At 46.4% G+C, this 21,942-nt stretch overlaps 2 protein-coding genes across 5 annotated transcripts in view; both read left to right on the top strand.

Moving 5' to 3' along the window:
• The window catches only part of ITGA3 (integrin subunit alpha 3), a 123,535-nt gene extending 109,844 nt beyond the window's left edge, over positions 1-13,691 (top strand). For 2 of the 3 annotated variants that reach the window (XM_061588972.1, XM_061588973.1), the window contains exons 24-27: positions 249-362; positions 1,294-1,392; positions 2,459-2,584; positions 9,317-13,691. In XM_061588972.1, coding sequence (XP_061444956.1) covers positions 249-362; positions 1,294-1,392; positions 2,459-2,584; positions 9,317-9,478 — 501 coding nt within the window. In that variant the 3' untranslated portion in view covers positions 9,479-13,691. Of the gene's footprint in view, positions 1-248; positions 363-1,293; positions 1,393-2,458; positions 2,585-5,112; positions 5,271-9,316 lie in introns of all 3 variants that reach the window. The other variant, XM_061588974.1, reaches the window with a different exon arrangement.
• Positions 13,692-20,423: 6,732 nt separating this feature from the next.
• PDK2 (pyruvate dehydrogenase kinase 2) overlaps positions 20,424-21,942 on the top strand; it is a 30,914-nt gene continuing 29,395 nt past the window's right edge. For both annotated transcript variants that reach the window (XM_061592224.1, XM_061592223.1), the window contains exon 1: positions 20,424-20,666. In XM_061592224.1, the coding sequence (XP_061448208.1) occupies positions 20,546-20,666 (121 nt within the window). In that variant the 5' untranslated portion in view covers positions 20,424-20,545. The remainder of the gene's footprint in view (positions 20,667-21,942) is intronic.

The raw sequence follows: 21,942 nt of genomic DNA, 5'->3' as shown, positions 1-21,942 counted from the left end.
TCAGTGGGTCAGTGGAATCTGCTCCAGGTTTTAGTTCGAACTTTCAAGAAGCTGTCTAAGGTGCTGAAGGAAAACTACAGATGTGCGTGTATGCAGCGGCAGCTGGTGGCTCCATGCCAGTGAGGCAGCGGAATCCGCTCTGGACTTTAGTCCGAACTTCAAAAACTAAAACTCAGCGAGGATTCCACTGCCTCGCTGACATGGAGCCACCACTGAAATTAATCCTCTAACTCTTCATTTGTTTCCAGAGCTGTCCCGAAGGAACATGTCGCTGTATTTGGTTTGAGTGCCCCCTGTGGGACATTGCAGGTGTGACAGACGTGAAGGTCCGAGCACGGGTCTGGAACAGCACATTCATTGAGGTATATGCTATTTCCCTTTCCGGTTTTGACTCTTGTTAAGGATGTTACCTTTGCTAGAGTGTCAGACTAGAACCAGGCAGGGTGAGGGTCGCTGCCTGAGATGGTGAAGAGCCACAGACAATACTGAGCTGGATGAACCCAGGGCCCCTCCAGACTGTTGGCATTTTGTGGGAGGAAGTACATTTGGGAATTTTCACTTTGCACCTTGACAGTGGATTAAATGACTCTGTCATCCCAGTACAGGGGTGGAGAACCTTTGGCCCTCCAGATGTTGCTGGACTACAACTCTCATCAAGCCTCAGAAAGCAGTCCAGTGGCCAGGAATGATGGGAACTGTAGTTCAGCAACATCTGCAGGGCCAAAGATTTCCCACACCTGTCCTGGTGCAACAAATCCACTAAAACAAACAAACTAGATGCGTTATTCAACTAAACAGATCCACTAGCGTAAGGACTTTTAGCTGTGCAAAGGAACTTGCCTTTCCTCTCCTCTCCCCATGCACCCCCGGTGCCTCCCTAAATCTGTTCTGGGGGATCTGCTTAGTTGGATACTGCTCTAGACTTTTTATGGTTTGGAAAGTGACAGGGAAATGCATTGAAAAGTGTGGGATGAATGAATGACTACAGGAAAGACTTATAAACACCCTGCAAGCAAATCAGGATGAATGCCGGATGGATGCTCCTTGCCGTATACCAACCCAGTAAGCAAATCAGAATGAATGCTCGATAAAGACCAAATATAATCTAACCACAGAAACTTTGTGCAAGCAAATTGGGATGAATGCTCAGCAAATAGGTTGTCCAGAGGAGTCCTCAGCATAAGGCAGCTTCCTATGTTCAGAGATCAATGGGTGGGAGTACAATGGAAAAACCGTTGATGTTGCTGCTTTTGTCACGTGTGCCCTTTCCTGTCCATCCCCATGGAAATGCAGGATTACAGCGACTTTGACCGTGTGAAGGTAGATGGGCAAGCCACACTGTTTCTCAGGACAAACACCTCCACCATCAACATGAAAAACCTCACGCTGTCGGTGAGTGCAACTGGGTTCATAGGGTGAGGCACCTGCAGAAAGTCACCAAGGCCAAAACCTCCTTTCAATCCCAATAGGAGGTCATCAAGTTGGCCCTCCTCTCTCCCAAAACCCCCACAGTTAGGGGACTCTGCCAATTCTTCCTGGATAGCCAATTTGTTCATCCAATAGAATCAATTTATTTTCAGACCAAGGCTGCTCTCACGCTCCCGTCAGTAACGTGGGTTGAAGTACTGCATGCTGTCAGAGGTTGATGAAATCATCAGCCTGGATGAGCATACGAAGCTGGAGTTGGGACTTTGGTGGTGATGGGGAGCACTTGAACCCTCCCCTCCTTTTTAGGTGTGGCTATGATGCTCGTCACGCACTGGGTCAGCATGGCAGGCTTCTGCATACCTAGTGAATCCCAGCATAATGGAAGCGCTGTACAGATGCGTAGCAGATTCCAGTGAGTTCCCACTCACCTCGGATCCCACTCACCTCTCTACGCCATAGCTCTCCCCACTCCATGCATTCACTGAGCACACAGAGGAACTGAGTGAAAAGTGCCTGTGTCTCTGACCTCAGCACCTCCCCATCCATCCCAGTCTACACAATGGGGGCAATAATGCTGACCTACTTTGCAGTGCTCTTGTAAGGGTCACCTAACAAGCACTCGCAAGGCACAGAAACATTGCAATGTATATAAATGCCAAGTGTGTTGTGTTTTTAACTAAGCCAGATAGCTGGGGCAGATGGCCTGAGCGCTGGGTCTTCTGTGCCCGCTCCCTCTTGCACCTTCATCTGGCCATCTTAATTTGCCCAGAAGTACTCTACACATTTATGCAAATGTGTGCCATGGGCTTGTGGCCCGATTCCTTTAAATACCTAGCAATGCCCCTGCTAGCCAGCCCTGAACTTATGTGCAGGAATCCTCATGCTGCCTTTGGGCAGCTGTTCCTTCCTTTCTTATGAACTGGGGCGACTGCATGCATGCAGCTCACCTGAGACAGTTCCCCCCCCCCCATTCTGCCCTTTACTCCCTTTAAGGCAAAACTACGTCTACCTTTTCTTCCCTTTCCTTTAGTTCACTGTGGCAGTTGACTCTGAACTGAGCGAGGAGCAGCCGACTGAGATTGAACTGTGGCTGGTGCTGGTTGCCGTCGCAGCCGGACTTCTGCTTTTGGGCTTCATCGTCTTACTGCTGTGGAAGGTGAGAAGAGAAGAAATTTGAGTAGGGCAGTAGGGGAATGATGGGCTTGGGGTAGCAACTCCTTTCTTTTTTCCCCTTCTTTGCCTTACCTACTAATAGTAACACTTTGAGAACTGCTGCTGCAAAGCTCACCGCAAGCAGTTCGAAGAAGAGAAAAAAACAATCTGCACAATTGTTTGCAGCAAGCCTGAATGTTTGAGCAGTATTTTCAGGGCTGACACAAATAGCTTGATTAGCAAATGGATGGGCTGGCCTCGCTTGAGAACAAAATGTTCACGCATAAGGCTGCAGCAAAAACTGGCCAGGCCAGTTTGAAACGGATCAAGCAGGAAGTAATCCTGCATTTCTCCAGAGGTGATGCAATCTGCTCTGAGTGTAGGGGGTGATTTTGACGTTGGTATTTAGCAGGCACACTTAATTCTGGAGAAGAGCCAAGCGGCTCAGTGCATCTGTGGGATGTTCCGTATGCTCATTTTGGCACTGGAGAAACTGGTTGGATGGTTAGGAAACTACATTTACAATAGATCCTAATTAATCTAGGCATTGGGTGAATACTTGGGACCCTCTGGTGCAGGCCTCAGGAGGATAAAATGATTGCATCATTCATTGGTGTTATAGTTGCCCCTTCAATGCCCATTTGCTCAACAACTCATTGTGGTTTCTTAAGCAGTTTACTTCACTGATGCTTTGAGCATACTATGTAATGCACTTACTTAAAGCTTTTCATTAATCCTTGGCCGGCTAGTTTCTCAGGGGCAACTCGCACATTATCCCGTCATTGAGAGAATGTGTGTTTTCAAGGCTCCCCTCTGTTGTATTGGTCTCCAGAAAAAGGAAGCAAGCTCCCGGTTCCTAGGGGCCACTGTGGGAAGTACCACATAGAGTTCAAAGTATTTAAACATTTTAAGGTAGTCAGGGTTGATTCCAGAGGGCAGCCAGGTTGGGCCCTGGATGAGGGCCCCTGCGGTCCAGAGGGATCCCTGAAGGGCGCCTCCTTAGGGTGAGAGGATGGTGTTCGCATTCCATGATCTGCGGCAGCGTCAGGTCCTGCAACCCGACCCTGCTGCAGATCGCAGAGAGGGAGCTCCCAGGCACCCCCCAATACAGACAGCATGGGCTCCAAGAAGCCTGCCCGCGCACCCCATCTACCTCTCCTGTCAGTGTGAATGCCATGTGCACTATGCATGCATGCTTGCCATCACCCAAGATGGCAGGCAGGGGCTGCCGTAAGGGGCTGATGCCCCACCGCCACCTTGGTTGATGGCAGGCATTCATGCTACATGCACATGTCATTCGCACAACACAAGTGGTAAGTGGGGCGCGCAGGCAGACATATTACCCATGTGCCGCCTGTATCAGGGGGTGTTGGGCTACAGTATTGAGGGACAGGGACAGGCTGGTGCCCAAGGGCCCAGTCATGCCTGGCGCCTGTCCTGAAGGTAGTCATGGCTGGAGAGCACTGACAAAGCTAAGGCTTTATGCAGGCTCTACTACTGCTATGTTCTAGCTCTGCATCTCCCAGAAATGACTAGACACATTCACCTGGGGGGTTCACGACCAGAGCCAAAGGGGCACCCCCCCCCTCCATTTACTCTACTGGCAACTGCTTTCCCTTGAACATGGGAAAAAACCACTGTCTGAGCGGATGAAGTATTCCACCCCCCACCCTGTGGCTTAGTACCTGATGGTGTGTAGCAAGGGCAGCATGCAGGACACAGCAAAATGGAATGGAAATGCTAGAAGCACTCTCCAGCTGTGGGTGCCTGTATTGGCTGCTAGGGCAAGCTCTCTTCTTTGGAAAACCACTAAAGGCAAGATAGGTCTCAAACACGTGTCTATCTTTCTAGAGAGGAGGAGTGGGGAGCCACCAGGCCATGGCCCTATCTTGGTCCGCCAGCAGGTCCAGTTGGGCCCATTAGGCCATTTCCCCAAACCACACCCAACTGTCAATCAGCTAATTCCTCTGGGTGATGTCAGCTGATGCATAGGTTTCAATCCTGTGGGCCAACCTTGCACCTATCAAAGTTGACTTTGGGGGGAGGGGAGAGAGATAAAGTTCTGTTCCCCTAGGCCAAAAAAGTTCCCCAGCTCTGTTTAAGAGGGCAACATGGAAATTGACCTTTAGTGCTCTACAGGTGCATTCAAGGGCACGCTTGAAGTTTTGACCATCAAGTATGGCATCCCTGCTGCTACCAGATTAGCCATTGCTGTTCGTCCTCTTCCTGTTAATTATGCCTGAAATTTTTGCTGTAGAGTAGCAGCCTTGTGGAAAATCCCTAGGCAGCCCAAAATTGTGAGAGTTTTGCATTGAAGAATTCAGGGGTTTTTTAGATTATCAAGGGCCTAGTTTCACCTAACCACCAGTGCCAGCCTCATGTGATCCTGCCGAGTACCTTCCAATAAAACAAGGCTTATCCAGTGTGCACATTGAAAGTGATATCCTTTGGAACACTTGAGTTCGTTGTTTGCCCCACCCCATCACACTGTTTCCCTGTTGTGCTTGACTTTGACCCCCTGCTTCCTCATAGTGTGGCTTCTTCCGGCGGGCAAGCACACGAGCCATGTACGAGGCCAAGGGCCAGAAAGCCATGATGAAGATCCAGCCATCTGAAACTAAGCAGCTGACCGATAGCTACTAGTTCCTGTCTCAGGGGGGACAATACCCATCCCTTTGCCCTGTCTCTTGGTAAATCAAGGTGGGGTGGGTAGGGTGGGGTGGGGTGGGGGACAGGGTTTACCTCTCATTCACTCTCTCTGTCAACCCCTCCACTTCTTAATCCTTCCCAGAAGACCCTGGTGTGGAGAGCTGTAGTCCAGTGCTGAGTCAGGAAAAGCGGCACTTGGACAAGCCAGCTGGTCACAGGCACATAGGAGGCTACCGTATACCAAGTTGGACTGTTGGAGTAATCTCAGACTAAGTTATCCTCAGAGCAGACCCACTGAAATTAATGGACATGGGCAGGACCACACCATACATTTAAAGCACATCCAATACATATTTGAAGCTCATGATTTCCCCAAAAGAATTCTGGGAACTGTAGTTTGTTAAGGGTGCTGGGAAGTTGTGGCTGTGTGAGGGGAAAATGACAGTTTCCAGAATTCTTTTAAATGAATGTTGGATGTGCTTTAAATGTATGGTGTGGATCTGTCCTAACATGGGTCCACTAAATAAAACTTAACTGGATGCAACCCCTTGTCTGTGTAGCTTATTACTGCCTCTTCTGATGGGCAGTGATTCCACAAGTCACCTCCACAGTGAGTGGCTCAGGGGCTACGTGCCCTGCCACCTGTGCAGCCGTGGGCAAGCTGCATAGTCTCAAGGAGCCCAGTTGCCCCCCAGCTGGCAGTTGTGGACAAGGAAGGGGCTGGCTTGTGTAGCTGTGACAAGCTGAGTAGGCCCTACCAGCTGGGGAGGACTAGCCTCAGAGGGAGGCAATGGTAAACCCCCTCTGAATACCGCTTACCATGAAAACCCTATTCATAGGGTCGCCATAAGTCGGGATCAACTGGAAGGCAGTCCATTTCCATTTTTCCATAGCCCTATCCTTTTGCCTGGAGATGCCAGAGGCTGAGCTAGGGACCTTCTCCATGTAACCCATGTCCTCTGCTCATTAGCTATGGTCCCTTGGGAGGTACTCTCAAGGAGTCCATAGCACATCAGTGCTCAGAGAAATCCTTGATTCTCATTATGATAAAAAGTTATCAGATGCCTTTAAAAAAAAATCCAGACCAAGTTAATCTTTGGTTTGTCTAAGGAAACCATGCACAGGAAGCCCAAAGTGACACAGAGCCAGGAACACTTACTTTAAAAAAAAGTGTTCATTGGCTATGGTCTGTGCTACTGGATGAGGCTGCTGGTTTGTTGCAATAGTAAAATATGCTGTATATTTGTAGTTTAGAAATTAACGAGTGAGGCTCTTCAGCCTTTTGCAAGCAGAAATGAACCAATGCTTTTTCCCATCTCCGGGGCTTGAAGCAGCACAGTGAAGTTTCATACCTGTCTACACTAGAAATTTCCACTGCGTTCAGTGGGGCACACTTCCTAGGTAAGAGTGTATAGGATTGCAGCTGTAGAGTATGAGGGCCAAACTACATGTAACAAGGGAGAAGTTCTACTTGTATTTTCCCGCCTTCATCCCCTCAGGGCTAATAGAACAGGGCTTAGATCAGGGCAATGCTTTGGAGAGAAAGAGTTAAGCATCCTCCCCCCTGCTGTTCTGATCAAATTCAGAGCTGCCTGTACCTGTTTTTAAATGTTTATTTATTTATTTAATTTATATCCCACCCTTCCTCCTAAAAGTAGCCCAAGGTGGCAAACGAAAACACACAAAACACTCTGAAACATCTTAAAAACAAAAGACTTTAAAACGTATTAAAACAAAACATTTTTAAAGACACATTAAAACAAAGCATCTTTAAAAACACATTAAAACGTATACTGTTGTTGTTTTTTAAAAAAAGGAAATCTGATTCTGGGTCTCCTGTGCCATGTGTGGCCTGGCCCTGAGGCTTGGCTCTGGCCTAGTGATACACTGTGGATGCTCCTGCTTCAGAGCCCTCTTTAGGCACAGAAGGAAATAACAGATGTGGAATGTCAGGCCCCTGTGACTGGGAGGCAGTAAGAAGCCTCTGGATTGGCCAGGTGGAGTATAAAAATAACAACCTGGCATTTAGCCTCTGTCTGATCAGACAGGCAGCATGTTCTGCCTACTCCAGTTCCCCAAGCTCAGGCTGCTGAAGTTGGGTTTATCCACGCTATGCATTTAAAACACATTTAACACATTTTATTTCCCCCCCAAAGAATCCTGGGAATTATAGTTTTGTTAAGGGTGCTGTTTGTTAAGGAGACCCCTTAATGAACGACAGTTCCCAGGATTCTTTGGGGAGAAATAAAATGCCTTAAATGTGTTTTAAATGCATAGGGTGGATGGAGAAGGACCCTGAGCTAGAGAGCCTGGATTTGGGGGTGGTGAGGAGGCACATACGGCTCCAGCCTGGTCCTGATGCTCCTTTGCATCTCTTTATTGGGGGCCCACCTTCCACTGGGGCTTTGAGATTTGGAAGACCTGCCCTCTCAACATCAGCGAGCACTAGAGATTGCAGCACCCCAGTCCCCTTTGAGGCATGTCACTTACAGTACATTTAATGCTCTCCACCAGGTGTTGGTCAGTCTGTCAGCCTCTCTGTTTTACCTACTTGTGTCGCTAACTCAAATTTGTTTCTTTTCCTAGGCTTTAATAACCAGGTATTTCTCAGGTGGCTTCTGAGATGGCACCTACTGTTGTGATAAGGGTCTTTCCTTTCTCTTTTTACTCTCATTCTTCCTATTCAGTGGGCCAATCCAAGCGACCATTCTGAGGTGATGCGGAGATGGCAAAGCCAGCGTGGGTTGATGTTGGCACGGTGATCAGTTTTGTGAATACTCTAATGTATGTGCCAATTGGCAGACATCACCGCTGCATATTTTGAGTTGTTTTATACACGCACAGATAGTTGTGTGGCAAAATCAGGGAGGTGTCAAAGGTCCATGGAACATTTTACGACACCAAACCAGAGCTTGGAAAAGTTACTTTTTTGAACTACAACTCCCATCAGCCCCAGCCAGCATGACCACTGGATTGGGCTGATGGGCGTTGTAGTTCAAAAAAGTAACTTTTCCAAGCTCTGCACCAAAGCCAACATTAAGCCATTTAATCAAATCTCCCTTCACCACGCCACCCCTGAAGGACAACATAAAGAATTAGAAAAATGTGAAGCAAAGGAGGTTGCCCTCTTGGTTTCTGAGTCACCATTTGTTGGCTGCCCCTCAAAAAAATGACATGGTGAGAATGTTGATGTTCAGGATGGGAAAGGTGCAGGAAATCAGGAATGTTCCTTTTGTCTTCTGTGGATGCTGCTTCCTGGCCACTTTTCCCACAAGCTGCAAATGTCTTCCTTGGAGATGCATGTGGGTGAGGACTACCCCAACTCAGGAGATGAGCATCTGTTCCTGCAGGGCATCATGGGACTTGACTACAAATCCCATGATCCCTGGCAAGAACTGATGCTGCATACAGCATTTGCCACCAAAGAGAAGGCTACAGAGGGCCACTCCAACATTGCTAGAGATCTCTGCTGCATGACAACCCTGCCCCTAGGTAAGGCTTCCCCCCACTTTTTTGTGTGTGTGTGTGTGGCTTGGGGAAGGGTAGCGGGGAAGTGAGAGCAGCAACTGTTCATATCAGATACTCAAAAAGCCCTTCAAAACGTTCTGGGCAATCAATATGAACACCTTGAAAATCCAAAAATTATGTTTGGGGTGTTCAGGAGGGTCAAGCAATTTTTCTAGACCCCACTAGTGAGTTCAGGCTTGTTGGCCTTCTGAGTGGGGCAAGTATTTATGTGCTTTATCTACGTGGCTAGTCCTCAAAACGTATTTTCTTTGCCAATCAATTGCCAACAAATGCAGGATTCCAGCTAGTGATGGGTAGCTGGGCCATGAGCCATACCCTAGTTTCTCAGTCCTTGAACTGACATTGAGCCTTACCTTAGCTGGACCATCTTTCAACCACCAAAGGAAAAATGGTCCGATGAACTGGCCCTCTTAACTACTTTCCCCTCTTCCTTCTCTTGCTTCCTTTTTGTCCTGCCTCCACTCCCTGAATCGTTCCCTTGCTCAAATTCCCAACTTTGGTTGAAGTGTCATATGTGCCCTCCCGCTAACGTCTTTTTTTTCCTGCTCTCCCTGCGTAGTGCAACTTCTTCAAGCGAACCCGCTACTACCGAATCATGCCCAAGTACCATGCTATTCGGATCCGTCAGGAGGAGCGCTATCAGCCGGCCGGTGGCTTCTTGCCTTCAAAGCACAAGAAGCAGTGGGTGACAAACTGGCAGGAGACAGGGAGATACTACTGACGCCTGCCTCCCTTCCTCTTCCCACCCACCCCTCTACGCTCGCTCACCGGCTGCTTTGCTTTCTTCTGTATATAGCGCTGGACCAAAAAAAAAAAAGAGGGAACTGTTATTTAAGCCTAAGTTATATGATGGCGATGACCCAAAGCTTTCTCCAGACACTGTGATTCGTAAGGAGGAAATGGTCCTTGCAAGTTGGACCTGCTAGGCCAGGAGTGCAGAAGCTTTTTCAGCCTGAAGGCCACATTACCTGGTGGGCAGCTTTTGGGGGGCCACGTGCCAGTGATGGGCAAGGCCACAGGCAAAATGTGGGCGGGGCAATGGATGATTCTTTATACATCAAGCTGTATTCTGGTCATGCAAATGTCAGTGGCTTGTACGTGCATATACCATGCAGACCCATTTCGCCGTCCTCCATTTGGGCAAGTAAGAGGCATCATCACAGTTCTAGGACACATTCCAGCCAGGAGGGTGCAAAGCAGGACTGGTGAGGCATGTGGCCTGGTGAGAGTCCCCAAGGGTTAGATAGAAAGGCCTGAAGGGCTGCATTTTGGCCTCTGGGCTTGAGTTTCCCCATCCCTGTGCTAGGCATTTGTGAAAAGCGAGGCACAAAGGGACAGTTTTTTCACATACAGTGATAGACTCTTCTTTTCCCTCTCCACTACTGCCAGGGCCCTTGAAATAGCATTTCTGTAAGAGGGGACAGGTGCAAAAATCAGCTTAACTTCATACTGGACACATGTACCCAACGAGGAGATGGTGCATAGGCAGTTATCTTAGTGACTGAAACACAAAGACTCCCCACTCACACAGCTTTGGTTTCACAGACACAGTTGTAATTCACAAGATTGTTATTTATTACATTTATACTTGACTATCCCTCCAGAGAGCTTAGAGCAATTTCTGAATGGCTCTCGGGCAGCCTCCCATTCTGGCAGCTTACAGAGCCAAACCAACTTGGCAGCAGGACCATGTCATGCGCCTTCAGACTGTTCCCTGGGCTTCTCTGGCCAACTCTCATGCAAACTATCGCTTTGTTGCAAAACACATGAGAACATAGGAAGCTGCCTTATATTGAGACAAACCATTGGTCCATGTAGCTCAGTATTGTCTACACTGACTGGCAGAGGCTGCCTAGCGTTTCAGAGATGGGTCTTTCTCACCTCTGTCCTGGAGGTGCCAGAGATTGAACTGTGGACCTTCTGCATGCAAGGCCTGTGCTCTACCACTGGGCTATGGCCCTTGCCCTCCATGTGCCTCTCTGTTTTTTTTTAATATGACAGCCTTACAAAGCCACTGTAGTATGCCTACTTGTATAAAGCCATGCTTTCTTGCAGAGTTGCGTACAGTCACTGGTTGTCTAGAAACTGTTTGTCTATGGCTCTTTGGATTTTCGTTGGCACTCAAGTGCACCAGCTCATATATCAGAAATGTATGTTGAACTAAACGTCTTGCACGCCTGCCCTTCAGACACTTGTGCAAGGCCGCTTGCTTGTGAACACCTATCCTTGTGCAAGGGCAACCATTTGTGCCATTGCGTGAGGTCACTTGCTAATGCAGATGTGTACAAGCCAGGTTGTTTGTACTTTTCACTAATACCTCAGATGCTCACTCTTTTGTTTTTCCTTTTATATATTTGCTTGTTCGCTTTTAGTCACTGATGCACCAGGGAATTCTACATTCTTTCCTTTGCCCTTTGATTGAGATTACAGCCATCTCTCTTAATTCTTTTTCTCCCCCCTCTCCTCCCCGGCTTTTTGTGGAAGACTGGTTCACACATTACACTGAACACAGAGACAAGCCATCTCTATATATGTATAAGCATTTGTGTGAAAGAGTACAGTGGCAGAGTGTTACATGTGAATAACTGTATGAACATATTGCTCAGCTTTGGATGGATGTAGATTGTACACACATTGTATGTAATGTGTGAACACCCCTAGACTAAGCATTCCTTGGAGAGAAGGATGAATAGACTTCAGTCCCCCTGCTATGACCTCAATTGCCCACCTCCCCAACCCCATATTGCTATAAACACTGGATGTATTGCCACTGGAGCTCATACTACTGATCATTTTAGTCACTGTGTATTTCTTGTACCTCCTCCATCATTCTTTGGAGGGAAGGAGGGTGGTTTTACTACTACTGTGGTCCAGCTTCTTAAGTAGCACAAAGGAGACTTCTGGGCTTGAAATGTAGGGAGGGGGCAGAATTATAAAAAGATGTGAAAGCCACTTTCTGCACTTTCTGAGGAGGCCATGGGGAAAGCGCCCTTTGGTGGGTTCCCTCCTCTATCAGCAAGCCCTGGTTGACTTACCTCATGGGTGGGGCACCTTTGCCAGCCAGCCAGATCCTGGTTTTGTCTTCTCCCAGCAAGCCACTTAGACAGGTGGGCAGGGCCGCTCATCTGTCAATCACCTGATGTTACCATGGCTTCAGATAACCCATTTTTCTTTTGTAGTGTGGCTTGAGTTCAAGCCATGTTGCAAAGGGAGATCCAAGCAGGGCTTGAAGTTACTGCTGATCAGCTAATTGGGGCTGATGTCAAGCCCTGCTTTCAACAGGGATTGGCTGTGCTATGGAGTTACAGCAGGCATGGAGACAGCACCTATCAGCTTATCAATGCTGATTTCAAGCCCTGCTTTAAGCAGAGGTTGGCTGCGCTATGGTGCATCATCAATAGAACAACGGATCCCTTTGGGTTGAAGTCGGCATGTACCAGCTAATTGGCAGTGACAGGAAGCATCCTTTGCCAATGAACAATCAAGAGTACACTTTAGGGTTCATGATAGTTCATTGGCAGGTACATCTCTGTCGTCCTCACATCTGACATCACATAATATCAGGGGTGGGGGCAGATGGCTGTATGTTTGAGGGAACAGTCTTGTGGGCCAAACTGGGCCTGCAGGCCGAGGGTTCCCTGTTCTGATGTACTTGGTGGCAACAGTGCTCCAAATAATGACAGGTAGCTGGGTCTAGCCATTAGTTTAATATCTCACAGTGCCCCAGAGCAACATTATGTCAAGAGTGATATGTGAAATGTAGATAGCAGCTAGACCCAGCCACCTAGAGCAGCTCTCAGCACAAGAGCAGATTTCTTTTAAATAAAGAAGAGATCTGGAACAAGCATCAGTAGGCCCTGCTGGGGCCCTGGCACCTGCTCAAGGATGCCTGGCACTGATGCTCTTCAGCTAAAAGGATTTAAGATTTTTCAGTTAGGACTTACTGTAAGCTAACAATCAGCCCTGGAATCTGTTTTCAGTATCAGCGTTCCTCAGTGAAATATGTGAGTTCATAATAAAGGAGTGTGATTTTCTTTCAAAACTGACCAACGGTTCCCCACGTCTGGGGATGTGAGGATGGGTGGTGGGGAATGAGCATTCAGGTCAGAGAGTGAAAAGAACATGCAGGGGTAAAAGCCTGGCAGCTCCTGTTTCCAGACATTAAGCAGTGCCTGGGAAAGCAGAATGGGATGGATGGAGTGGGGGGGCAGTCTGTATTTCAGTGGAAGCAAGGCTTGCCTCCCCCCCTCTCACACACTTCCTGGCTGCCCTTTTGAATGTTGAAGAAAACTTATCCTCATGTATTCCACACTCCGCATCAGAAAGGGGTGGGTTTGGGGTCAACTGCTTCTGTGTGCATAGGACAGTTCAGTCCACATTGTTTAATTTCAAACAGCCCTTGGCCATGTCTGACTCGGAGAAGCTGGAGTTGGATTGTGGATCTTTATAAAAGGGGCATTTCCACTTTCAGGTTTCATATCTAAACATCCAAAGTGTTGACCGACGGTCTTGATTTCTGGTCATGCATCTGTTAAATCAGTCACAATTCCTCTCCGTTTTATAAATGTGGCTGGCACCAATGTATGCTGCAGAAATTGGGCTGGAATCAGGGCTGATTTGGACCGTGGAAAAGATCCTCTAAAAAGGGAGCAAACCTCCAAATGTTCTGCATGTCACAGGGAAGGAAATGAGGTTTATGTTAATATGCACTCAAGTCCTGGAGAAAATGACCACACCAAATCTGCCCACTGCCCTCAACATCCAGTTGTATATTAAATTATTAAGAATGTACTTAACAATAGCTATATGTATATACATATATATATATATATATATTTGTTGCTCACTGGAATTTATCACTATGGTACTGGAGGTCTTGAATCATTGTGCCTTGGTTGTAAATAAGCTTGAGTGGTTATTTTATGAATAAAAAAAAGACTCTGATTTCTAACTTGCAACTTCATGTTTTTATTTGAATTTAATGAATTAGAATCCCTGAACTCACTTCAGCCTCTGATGTTTGTTTATGCTTTCAAAGAAGGATGGGATCTGCTGAGCTGTTTAATGCCAGGAGTAGGGAACTCCTGGTCATGGGCTAGATCCGGCCTGCTGCTGAATTTCATCTGGCCCATGATAGGTGTTGGGAAGCTGCTTCTCAACCAGAAGGTGGGTCCTGTTGGTGGAGAGATGCAGAATGGTAACGGAAGAGTTGCCAGACAGGCACAGACTCGCATGCAGCACCCACAATAATGCCCTTCCATCTTTTTGCTGTTAACACATAAATTAGTCTCTCTTTTCTGATATGGCACTACGTTTTCTGCTGCTCAGACTTGCCAAAACGTCCCCCCTGGGCTTTTGAAATACAACTTAAAGAGTTTACTCTTTCATAATCCTAACCCCTCCTACCTGGGTGTAGGCTCGATTGAGTTAAATAACTACAGCCACAAGAGTGGGCTGTATACTATAGTCAGCATGGATTTTTCATATTCTGTAATGTTAAATTGAAAATACCCTCCATTCCATTCTGCTGCTTCCCATAAACTCATTTCAAAACAAAACCTTACAAACCTTATAGTCCTGAACTCAGAAGTGCTTGCTTAAGTTTTCATAGTGATACACAAAGTATTCAGAGAGAATTGAGAGTTCAAAATGTAAAACAAAAAAAAACCAGACCCCTGTTGAACTTTTTTCTATCATAATTTGTTGAAATTAATTAAAAATCAGCCATGTTCACAGAGTACCTGTAATCCTATTTCTGACCTTGCCCCATACTCTGAACTTCATCCTCTGCAGTATAAAAATGCCTGGCTGATTTTTAATTAAGAAATTAACATTGGAGTCAATGATAAGCACGGGCATGCTCAGTATGAACCAACTATCAGTGTTCTGAAAGCCAGACTCACAGCTGTTTGGCTTGGCTAATCAGGTGGCCAGACCCACACCAGACATTTATTTCACTTTAGACAGTCATGGCTTCCCCTGAAGAATGCTGGGAAGTATAATTTGTGAAGGGTGCTGAGAGTTGTTAGGAGACTCCTAGTCCCCTGACAGCTCGAGCGACAGCCCCTCTTCTGGGGATTGTAGCTCTGTGAGGGGAATAGGGCCTCTCCTAGCAATCCCCTCCCACCTCCTTCCCACTCCCCATCCTTCCCCTCCCCCCTTCTCCTCCTCCACCATGGTCAGCTTTACCTATCCTAAGCATGATTGCACAGGAGTAAATCCCATTGAACTCAATAAGCATGCAAATGATCAGGCCTGCCTTTTCCCTTCCATCTCTATCCTCTCCTTCCCTTCTCCTCCTTCCCCTCTTCCCTCACCTCTTCCTCCCTTCTTCCTTCCCTCCCCTCTTTCTTCCTTCTCCTCTGCCCACTCCAGCCCTCCTCCATGCCTTCCCCATTGTCAGTTTCAACTATCCTAAGCATGATTGCAGGGGAGTAAATCCTGTTGAACTAAAAAAGCATGCAAACGATCAATCCATTCTCAGCAAACTTGCATAGGATCCCTTTTCTTACGCCCCGGATTAAAAAGCAGAGAAATTCACTAACAGGCAAAAAAACGTTGCAGTTTAATAACATACCTATAGCCCACAGATATTTCTATCAAACTTTAAAAAGCAGGGAAATTGGGCAGCTATAGTGAATGCACCAGGCGAGCAGGAGACCTGGCCTCCTCTCTGAGATATTGTACTGCCCTACAAAGTTGTCAAAATGCAAACATAATTTGTGTTGGTCTTTCACAGTCTACTTCCTATATAACTTGGAAGAAATTGGTAACGTGCCTCTGACCATATGGTGAGTGGTGGCAACACCTGCAATCAGACCAAAGAACAGAAACAAGACATGTTTTTTAATATGTTTTTAACCCTTTTTAAAAAGATGTTTTTAAAGCTTTTTTAAAAAATGCTTTAACGTTTGTTTTAATGTATTTTAAGGTCTGTTTTTATGATGTTTTAAAGTGTTTTTAGCATTTCGTTTGCTGTCCTGGGTTCCTGCTGGGAGGAAGGGTGGGATATAAATCAAATAATAAATAAATAAATAAAATGTGGTGTGCTGATCTTGTTTTAGCAGGGAGGAAGCAACAATATTAAGACAGTTGATACAGTTCAGATAGTCACTTTAAATATGTTTAATTTACTTTGCAGTTTTAGTAAAGTTTCCTATAGTAAATCATTTTCTTTTGCTTCTCTTTCTGTGAATATGTGAAGTACAGCAACACTTGGCATAATTTACATTAAAAAAAACTCTGCAAACAATTGTGTAATAATGGCACTAACTATTCTGCAGAATAGTCTCCAATGGACATGAGGAATGGTTTGCACAAGATAAAACAGTGGGAGGTAAATATATTCTAGCAAATTTCTAGGTGTGCTCTATGTTTTTAATTAACCATGTCCACCCTTCCTTAAGTGGAGTGGTTTAATCATAGCAGGCTGAACACATGCATCTCTACTATTCTATGATTCTATCTTGGACAGGCCAAGTCTGTTTTTCCAACAGCTGGTATAGCACAGTGGGGAGGGGAGCCTGGCTGGGAGTCCAGAGTTTCTGAGTTCAAATCCCTGCTTGTGTCTCCTGGGTATCAAGGGCCAGCTAAAGATCACCCCCACAGGGAGTGGCTCAGGGGTTACATGCCTTGCCACCTGTGCAGCCGTGGGCAAGCTGCATAGTCCCAAGAAGCCCAGTTGCTCCCCCCCAGCTGGCAGTTGTGGACAAGGAAGGAGCTGGCTTGTGCAGCTGTGGCAAGCTGAGCAGGCCCTAGCCAGCTGGGGAGGACTAACCTCCGAGGGAGGCAATGGTAAACCCCCTCTGAACACAGCTTACCATGAAAAGCCTATTCATAGGGTCGCCATAAGTCGGGATCAACTTGAAGGCAGTCCATTTCCATTTCAAATTAACTGCTTAAGTAGCAACGTAATCAGTCTGATCTGACATCAAACTGCAGTTTCAGATTCGACTGTTAATGTACCCAAAATAGATTTAGAACATAACCTCCAGTTTGAAACAGAAAAGGCTGTCTTCACTGTCCTATGATATTGACCAATAAAAAGGCTTTAAAATTAATAAAAATAAACTTCACAGATTTCTAGGATGAATAATGAGAGAAATATAATTTTCTAGGTTAGATTCTCTGTAGAAACAGTAGCAACACAGGAAAGAAGCAAAGTAAGAAGAACACCAACAAACACACAAAAAATGAAATTCTCCACCTTTGGAAATGCAGTCCTGATTGCAGGTGTTGCCACCACCTAAGAAAATTTCTCCTGGCATCAGTGAATGGGTATTCTTGTGATTCACAACTTACATGACATACGTACAGCCATGTATGTATTTACCAGTGGCAGCTGGTGCTGAATCATCTTGGACAACTCCTGGAAAATTCGGACTAAAACTCAAGAGCAGATTCCACTGCTCCTCTGACTTGAAGCCACTAGCTGCCAGTGATGTTTACTCAGCAGTAACTTTTATTAAATTGTAATTATTAATCATTCATTAGTGTAGCATTTCATTTTGGAAGCTGCTGTGAGAAGCAGCACAGAAACGTTTTAAATGCATGCAGTAAGTAATGTATAAGATTCTTGTCCTTCCCAGGTGCATCAGCAAGTGTCTCTTGCTATCAGTAGCAAAGCTGGGATCTGAGATGCATTTCCTTGGGGAGGAAATTTCTGACAGAGATGGAACTCTTGTCAAGCCTTGTAAATAAGCCCTCAAAAATAACCAGCCTGCACAATTATCTAGCCTGCTAAGAGGCTAGTAGCATGGAAATGCAGGCCAGTAAAAAAGTAAATAAATAGATAAATCTGCTTTCTAACAAGTGGATGAAGGATGGTGCAATCTTCCTCCTAAAGGAACGGCTGTAGCTCAGAGGTAGAGCATCTGCTTTGCATGCAGAAGGTTCCAAGTTCAATCCCCGGCATCTCCAGGTATGGCTGGGAATGCCCCTTATCTGAACCCATGGAGAGCAGCTGCCGGTCAGTGTAGACAATACTGAGCGAGATGGACCAATAGATGGAGCAATAGCCTGCTTAGTTTCCATGGTAGCCAATGAACACCTGTTCTTCCTTGCTGCCCCTTATGACTGGGAACTCCCTTCTTGAATATCACATGGTCTCATACCTCTCTCTAGTGGTGGTGCCAGGGTAGGACTTTGGGGCAAACATGCAGGGCCCACTCAACGGAATGAGCAGGAGAGCTCCCAAGCACACCTGTGCTGGCTTACTACATTTTAAATAAATTAATACACCTTACAATTTAAAGAGGTCCCCCCTCCACTCCCATAACACCATGAAGTCCAGAGTCTAAAATGGCCTACCTGCACTACTGCCTCTCTCTTCCTTCAAATCCTTCCTCAAAAAGCTAAAGCAGCTTTCACCAACCTTGTGCCCTCCAAACATTTTTGACTACTATCAGCCCCAGGCAGGTGGGACTGATGGGAGCTGTAGTTCAAAATGTCTGGAGCGCACCCCAACATTGTTTTCCCTATTGTCAAAACTGAGAATGATTGTCAGGTCCTTGGGGCCGTGATCTGTCTTTTCAGGGAGTTTCCTACACTTAGTTGTGTACCACTGGCTAGGGGATGCACACATCCTCTGAATTCTATGCACTCCCCTTCCCCCAGTCAAGTCAGATACAGTGTTGTCATTTTCTAGTTGAAAAGAAAACTTATTTCATCCCAAACGTTGCTGCTGCATCCCCTGAATTAACAAGGTCATCTCTGGCTGCTTGCAAACCCAACTGCTACAGCTGCACATTCTTTTTCATTGAGGAAAAGAACATTAAAGGTCCCACTGAATTTGACTGAAGGCTGGTTTAGCAATGTCTATAATAAATTAAATTGTAAAGAATAGTTATGCTCGGGGGGGGGGAACCATCAGCTGATCATGTGAAAGAAGTAATAAGCCTATTTACTGAAAGGACCAGGGGTTGGTATGCTTGGGCACCTGCCTGCCAAGATCCACACCATAGCGGGGAGGGGCACTGCTGATCCACATAGTCCCCTGGCTTTGCTGGGCTCCTTCTCCTCTGCATTGCTGTTGCTGTGTGGTCACCTGTTCCAGGCACGCAACAGTTATAACAAGGCTGAGGTAACCTGTGGCCCTTCAAATGTTGTTGGACTCCAACTCCCATCAGCCTCAGCCAGCATGACTAATAGCCAGGGATGATGGAAGATGTAGTTCAGCAAACATGTGCAGGGGTGCAGGTTCCTCATCTCTTAAGAACAAGGAAAGGGAGCAGTGGCTTCCACTCTTCTCCTTCTCAGCACTGAGGAGGCAAGTGAATGAGTTATGGTGGCAGCAGCAAGGAGGTGGTGGGTCCAAGTAGGAAGGGGATCCCCACTGAGGGCATCTTGCTGAAGCCTCCCCCCCCCAATCTTTCAATGTCAGTGGAAGGAGCAGAAGCATCACATGTACAATAAACGACTGGAAACTGTGGCTGAATTCCACACCACACATTTAAAGCAATCCAACACACTTTTAAATCATATGACTTCCCCCCAAAAATCCTGGGAACTCTAGTTTAACGGTGCTAGGAATTGTAGCTAAGTGAAAGGAAAACCACAGTTCCCAAGATTCTTTGGGGGTAGTCAGGTGCTTTAAATGTGCACTGGATGTGCTTTAAATGTATGGTATGGACATAAGACAACTCATTTGAAATGTGGTGTTGGAGAAGAGCTTTGTGCATACGATGGACCGTGAAAAAGAGAAATAATTGGGTGTTAGAACAAATTAAACCAGTACTAGCACTAGAGGCTAAAATGATGAAACTGAGGTTATCATACTTTGGACACACAATGAGAATACATGATTCACTTAGAAAAGACAATAATGCTGGGAAAAACAGGAGGGAGTAGAAAAAGAGGAAGGCCAAAGAAGAGATGGATTGATTCCATAAAGGAAGCCACAGACCTGAAGATCTGAACATGGTGGTTTACAACAGATGCTATTGGAGGTCGCTGATTCATTTGTTGTTGTTATGTGCCTTCAAGTCGATTACGACTTATGGCGATCCTATGGCCTATAGGGTGGCCATAAGTCATAATCGACTTGAAGGTATATAACAACAATGGAGAAAAAGCAGAGAGAAAGGATGCAAATATACCACAATTTTAATTAAAACGTCAGTTAAATCAAGTGGAATGGCTGGTCATACTTGTGAACCGTTTTTTATTTTTCTCTATGGTGAGCCCACATACAACAAGGGCGCAGGGACTCGCCCTTCAGCTCTTGCTGCTCTGAAAAGTTACTCAACACTCCCACCATTTCAATTCCTGGGGGAATACGCTTTTTTTACATTTCTCTGTAAAGTGTCCGTGCACATGCAGACCACAATAACAACAGCTACTGCTACTATCAGCAGTAGTAACATGTTATTGTTATTATTGTGTTATAAAGTAATAGAAGCAGCGGCAACAACAGTCACAATAACATAGTGCAGCAGAAAAGAAGGCGTTACATGGGCGTATCGAGTCACTGAACCACCTCTTCCCTGCCATCTCCTTGCCACGTGGTGCAAGCGTCTTCCCATTGGGTGACAATGTCTTGTTTTTCATTCGCGATTGGGCTGCTGCTGTCAGAGCGGGTGGGCTTTGCCGGGGATTGGCCAGGAGCGGGCGGGCTTTGCCGGGGATTGGCTAGGATCGGGCAAGGGGTGGTGCCTTCGGAGTCCAGCTCTGCCAGCACCGTTGCCAGTAGCTCGCTTGGCCGCCGGAGGGTCCCGGTCAGCGCGAAGCTGCTCGTCGAGGGAGACCCGAGAGTGCTTTGCCCGGGCCTGGCAGTCCCAGTGCCGCCGCGATGCGTCTCCTGCGGTGTTTGATGAAGGGCCAGTCGGCGCTGGCCGGGGCTCCCAAGTACATCGAACACTTTAGCAAGTTCTCGCCGTCGCCGCTTTCCATGAAGCAGTTCCTCGACTTCGGTGCGTGGAAGGGAGAGGAGGGAGAAGGGAGAAGGGAGGAGGGTGGGCAGGCAGGCCGGCAGGCAGAGAAGCAGCCCCACAAAGTCATGGGGTTTGCAGTCCTTCCTCCCGTGAGCAAATATGCAGCGGGGAGGGGACACGGTTGGCCCAAAACAACAATAAATCAATAAATGTGTCAATCCATAAATGTGGTCGCACTCGCACCGGGTATTTTGATTGATTGTATCTGCTTTATTGGGTTTATTATTGATTTTTAAACTGTTAACAAAACGAAAAAGTTTTTGCAGTGCATTCCTTTACTGACCACTTGGATGTAAGCCCCGTTGAGCGCAGGGGGACTTACTCCTTGCTAAACGTGTGTAAAATTACAGCTGGAGTGCATTTTTTAATTAAATAAAACAATTAGCTCCCTTGGGTGGTTTATGTAGAAAGGTGGAATAATATACATGGTAGATAAAATAAAGCAAGAACTGGCCAGTTTTTTCCCAGCTCAAAACTAAACTGGATTAAATGCCCTCTTCTCCCTTCGCCTCCCTAACCTGGGTAAACTGATCCCAGAATCTTTGTCTGGGATTCACCAAAGTTGGTCCTTTTTTAAAAAAAACACCTCCTCCCCAGAAGTCCCTGTGGTGTCTTTACAGACTTAACAGCTGAATGGAATTGACCGCCAGGTAAGAGTGCATCCCAAATTGCAGACTGACAGATATATTGTGGATTCGAGTCTGCTTCAGGGGATGTGTGGAGTGCTAGCCAGCCTTAGTTGGTAGATCATGTTTATACTTCATGTGGGGGTGGAGGGAGAAGGAAACTGGAAACAGGTAGTCATGAACAGCGAGAGGTTTTGACATTTCTGCAAAACTTAGTTATGCAAGAGAAGTCCAGTGACCGATGAGACAGCTCCCTCTCTGGAACTTGTTTACAGGTTAGATGGGTTGGCCACACCGTGCCTTAACTATTCAGTGTAATCAGTTGAACAGAGAAATGTCCTTAGATTCCCCTGTCTTCTGGGTAAATATACCAAGTGGCATTATACTCTGGCTCACCAAACAAGTGTTCCCTATTTGTCTGTGGAGGAATGTTCCATGGCCTGAACTCTCTGTGCGTGAGAGAGAGTAAACGGGGACATAGCTCAGTAGTAAGGCACACACTTTGTTTGAAAGGTTATATAAGTAGATAAATATTCTTACAAGCGTGTGTGTGCCCACCCATCCAACTTTCCTCAAAGCAGTTAACTTAACCCAGCTGATTTACTGGACTGCGCTCTTCTTCATCTCCC

Source organism: Rhineura floridana, chromosome 11 (assembly GCF_030035675.1).
Source record: "Rhineura floridana isolate rRhiFlo1 chromosome 11, rRhiFlo1.hap2, whole genome shotgun sequence".
Lineage (NCBI taxonomy): Eukaryota > Metazoa > Chordata > Lepidosauria > Squamata > Rhineuridae > Rhineura > Rhineura floridana.
This window is presented reverse-complemented; position numbering and strand designations above follow the sequence as displayed.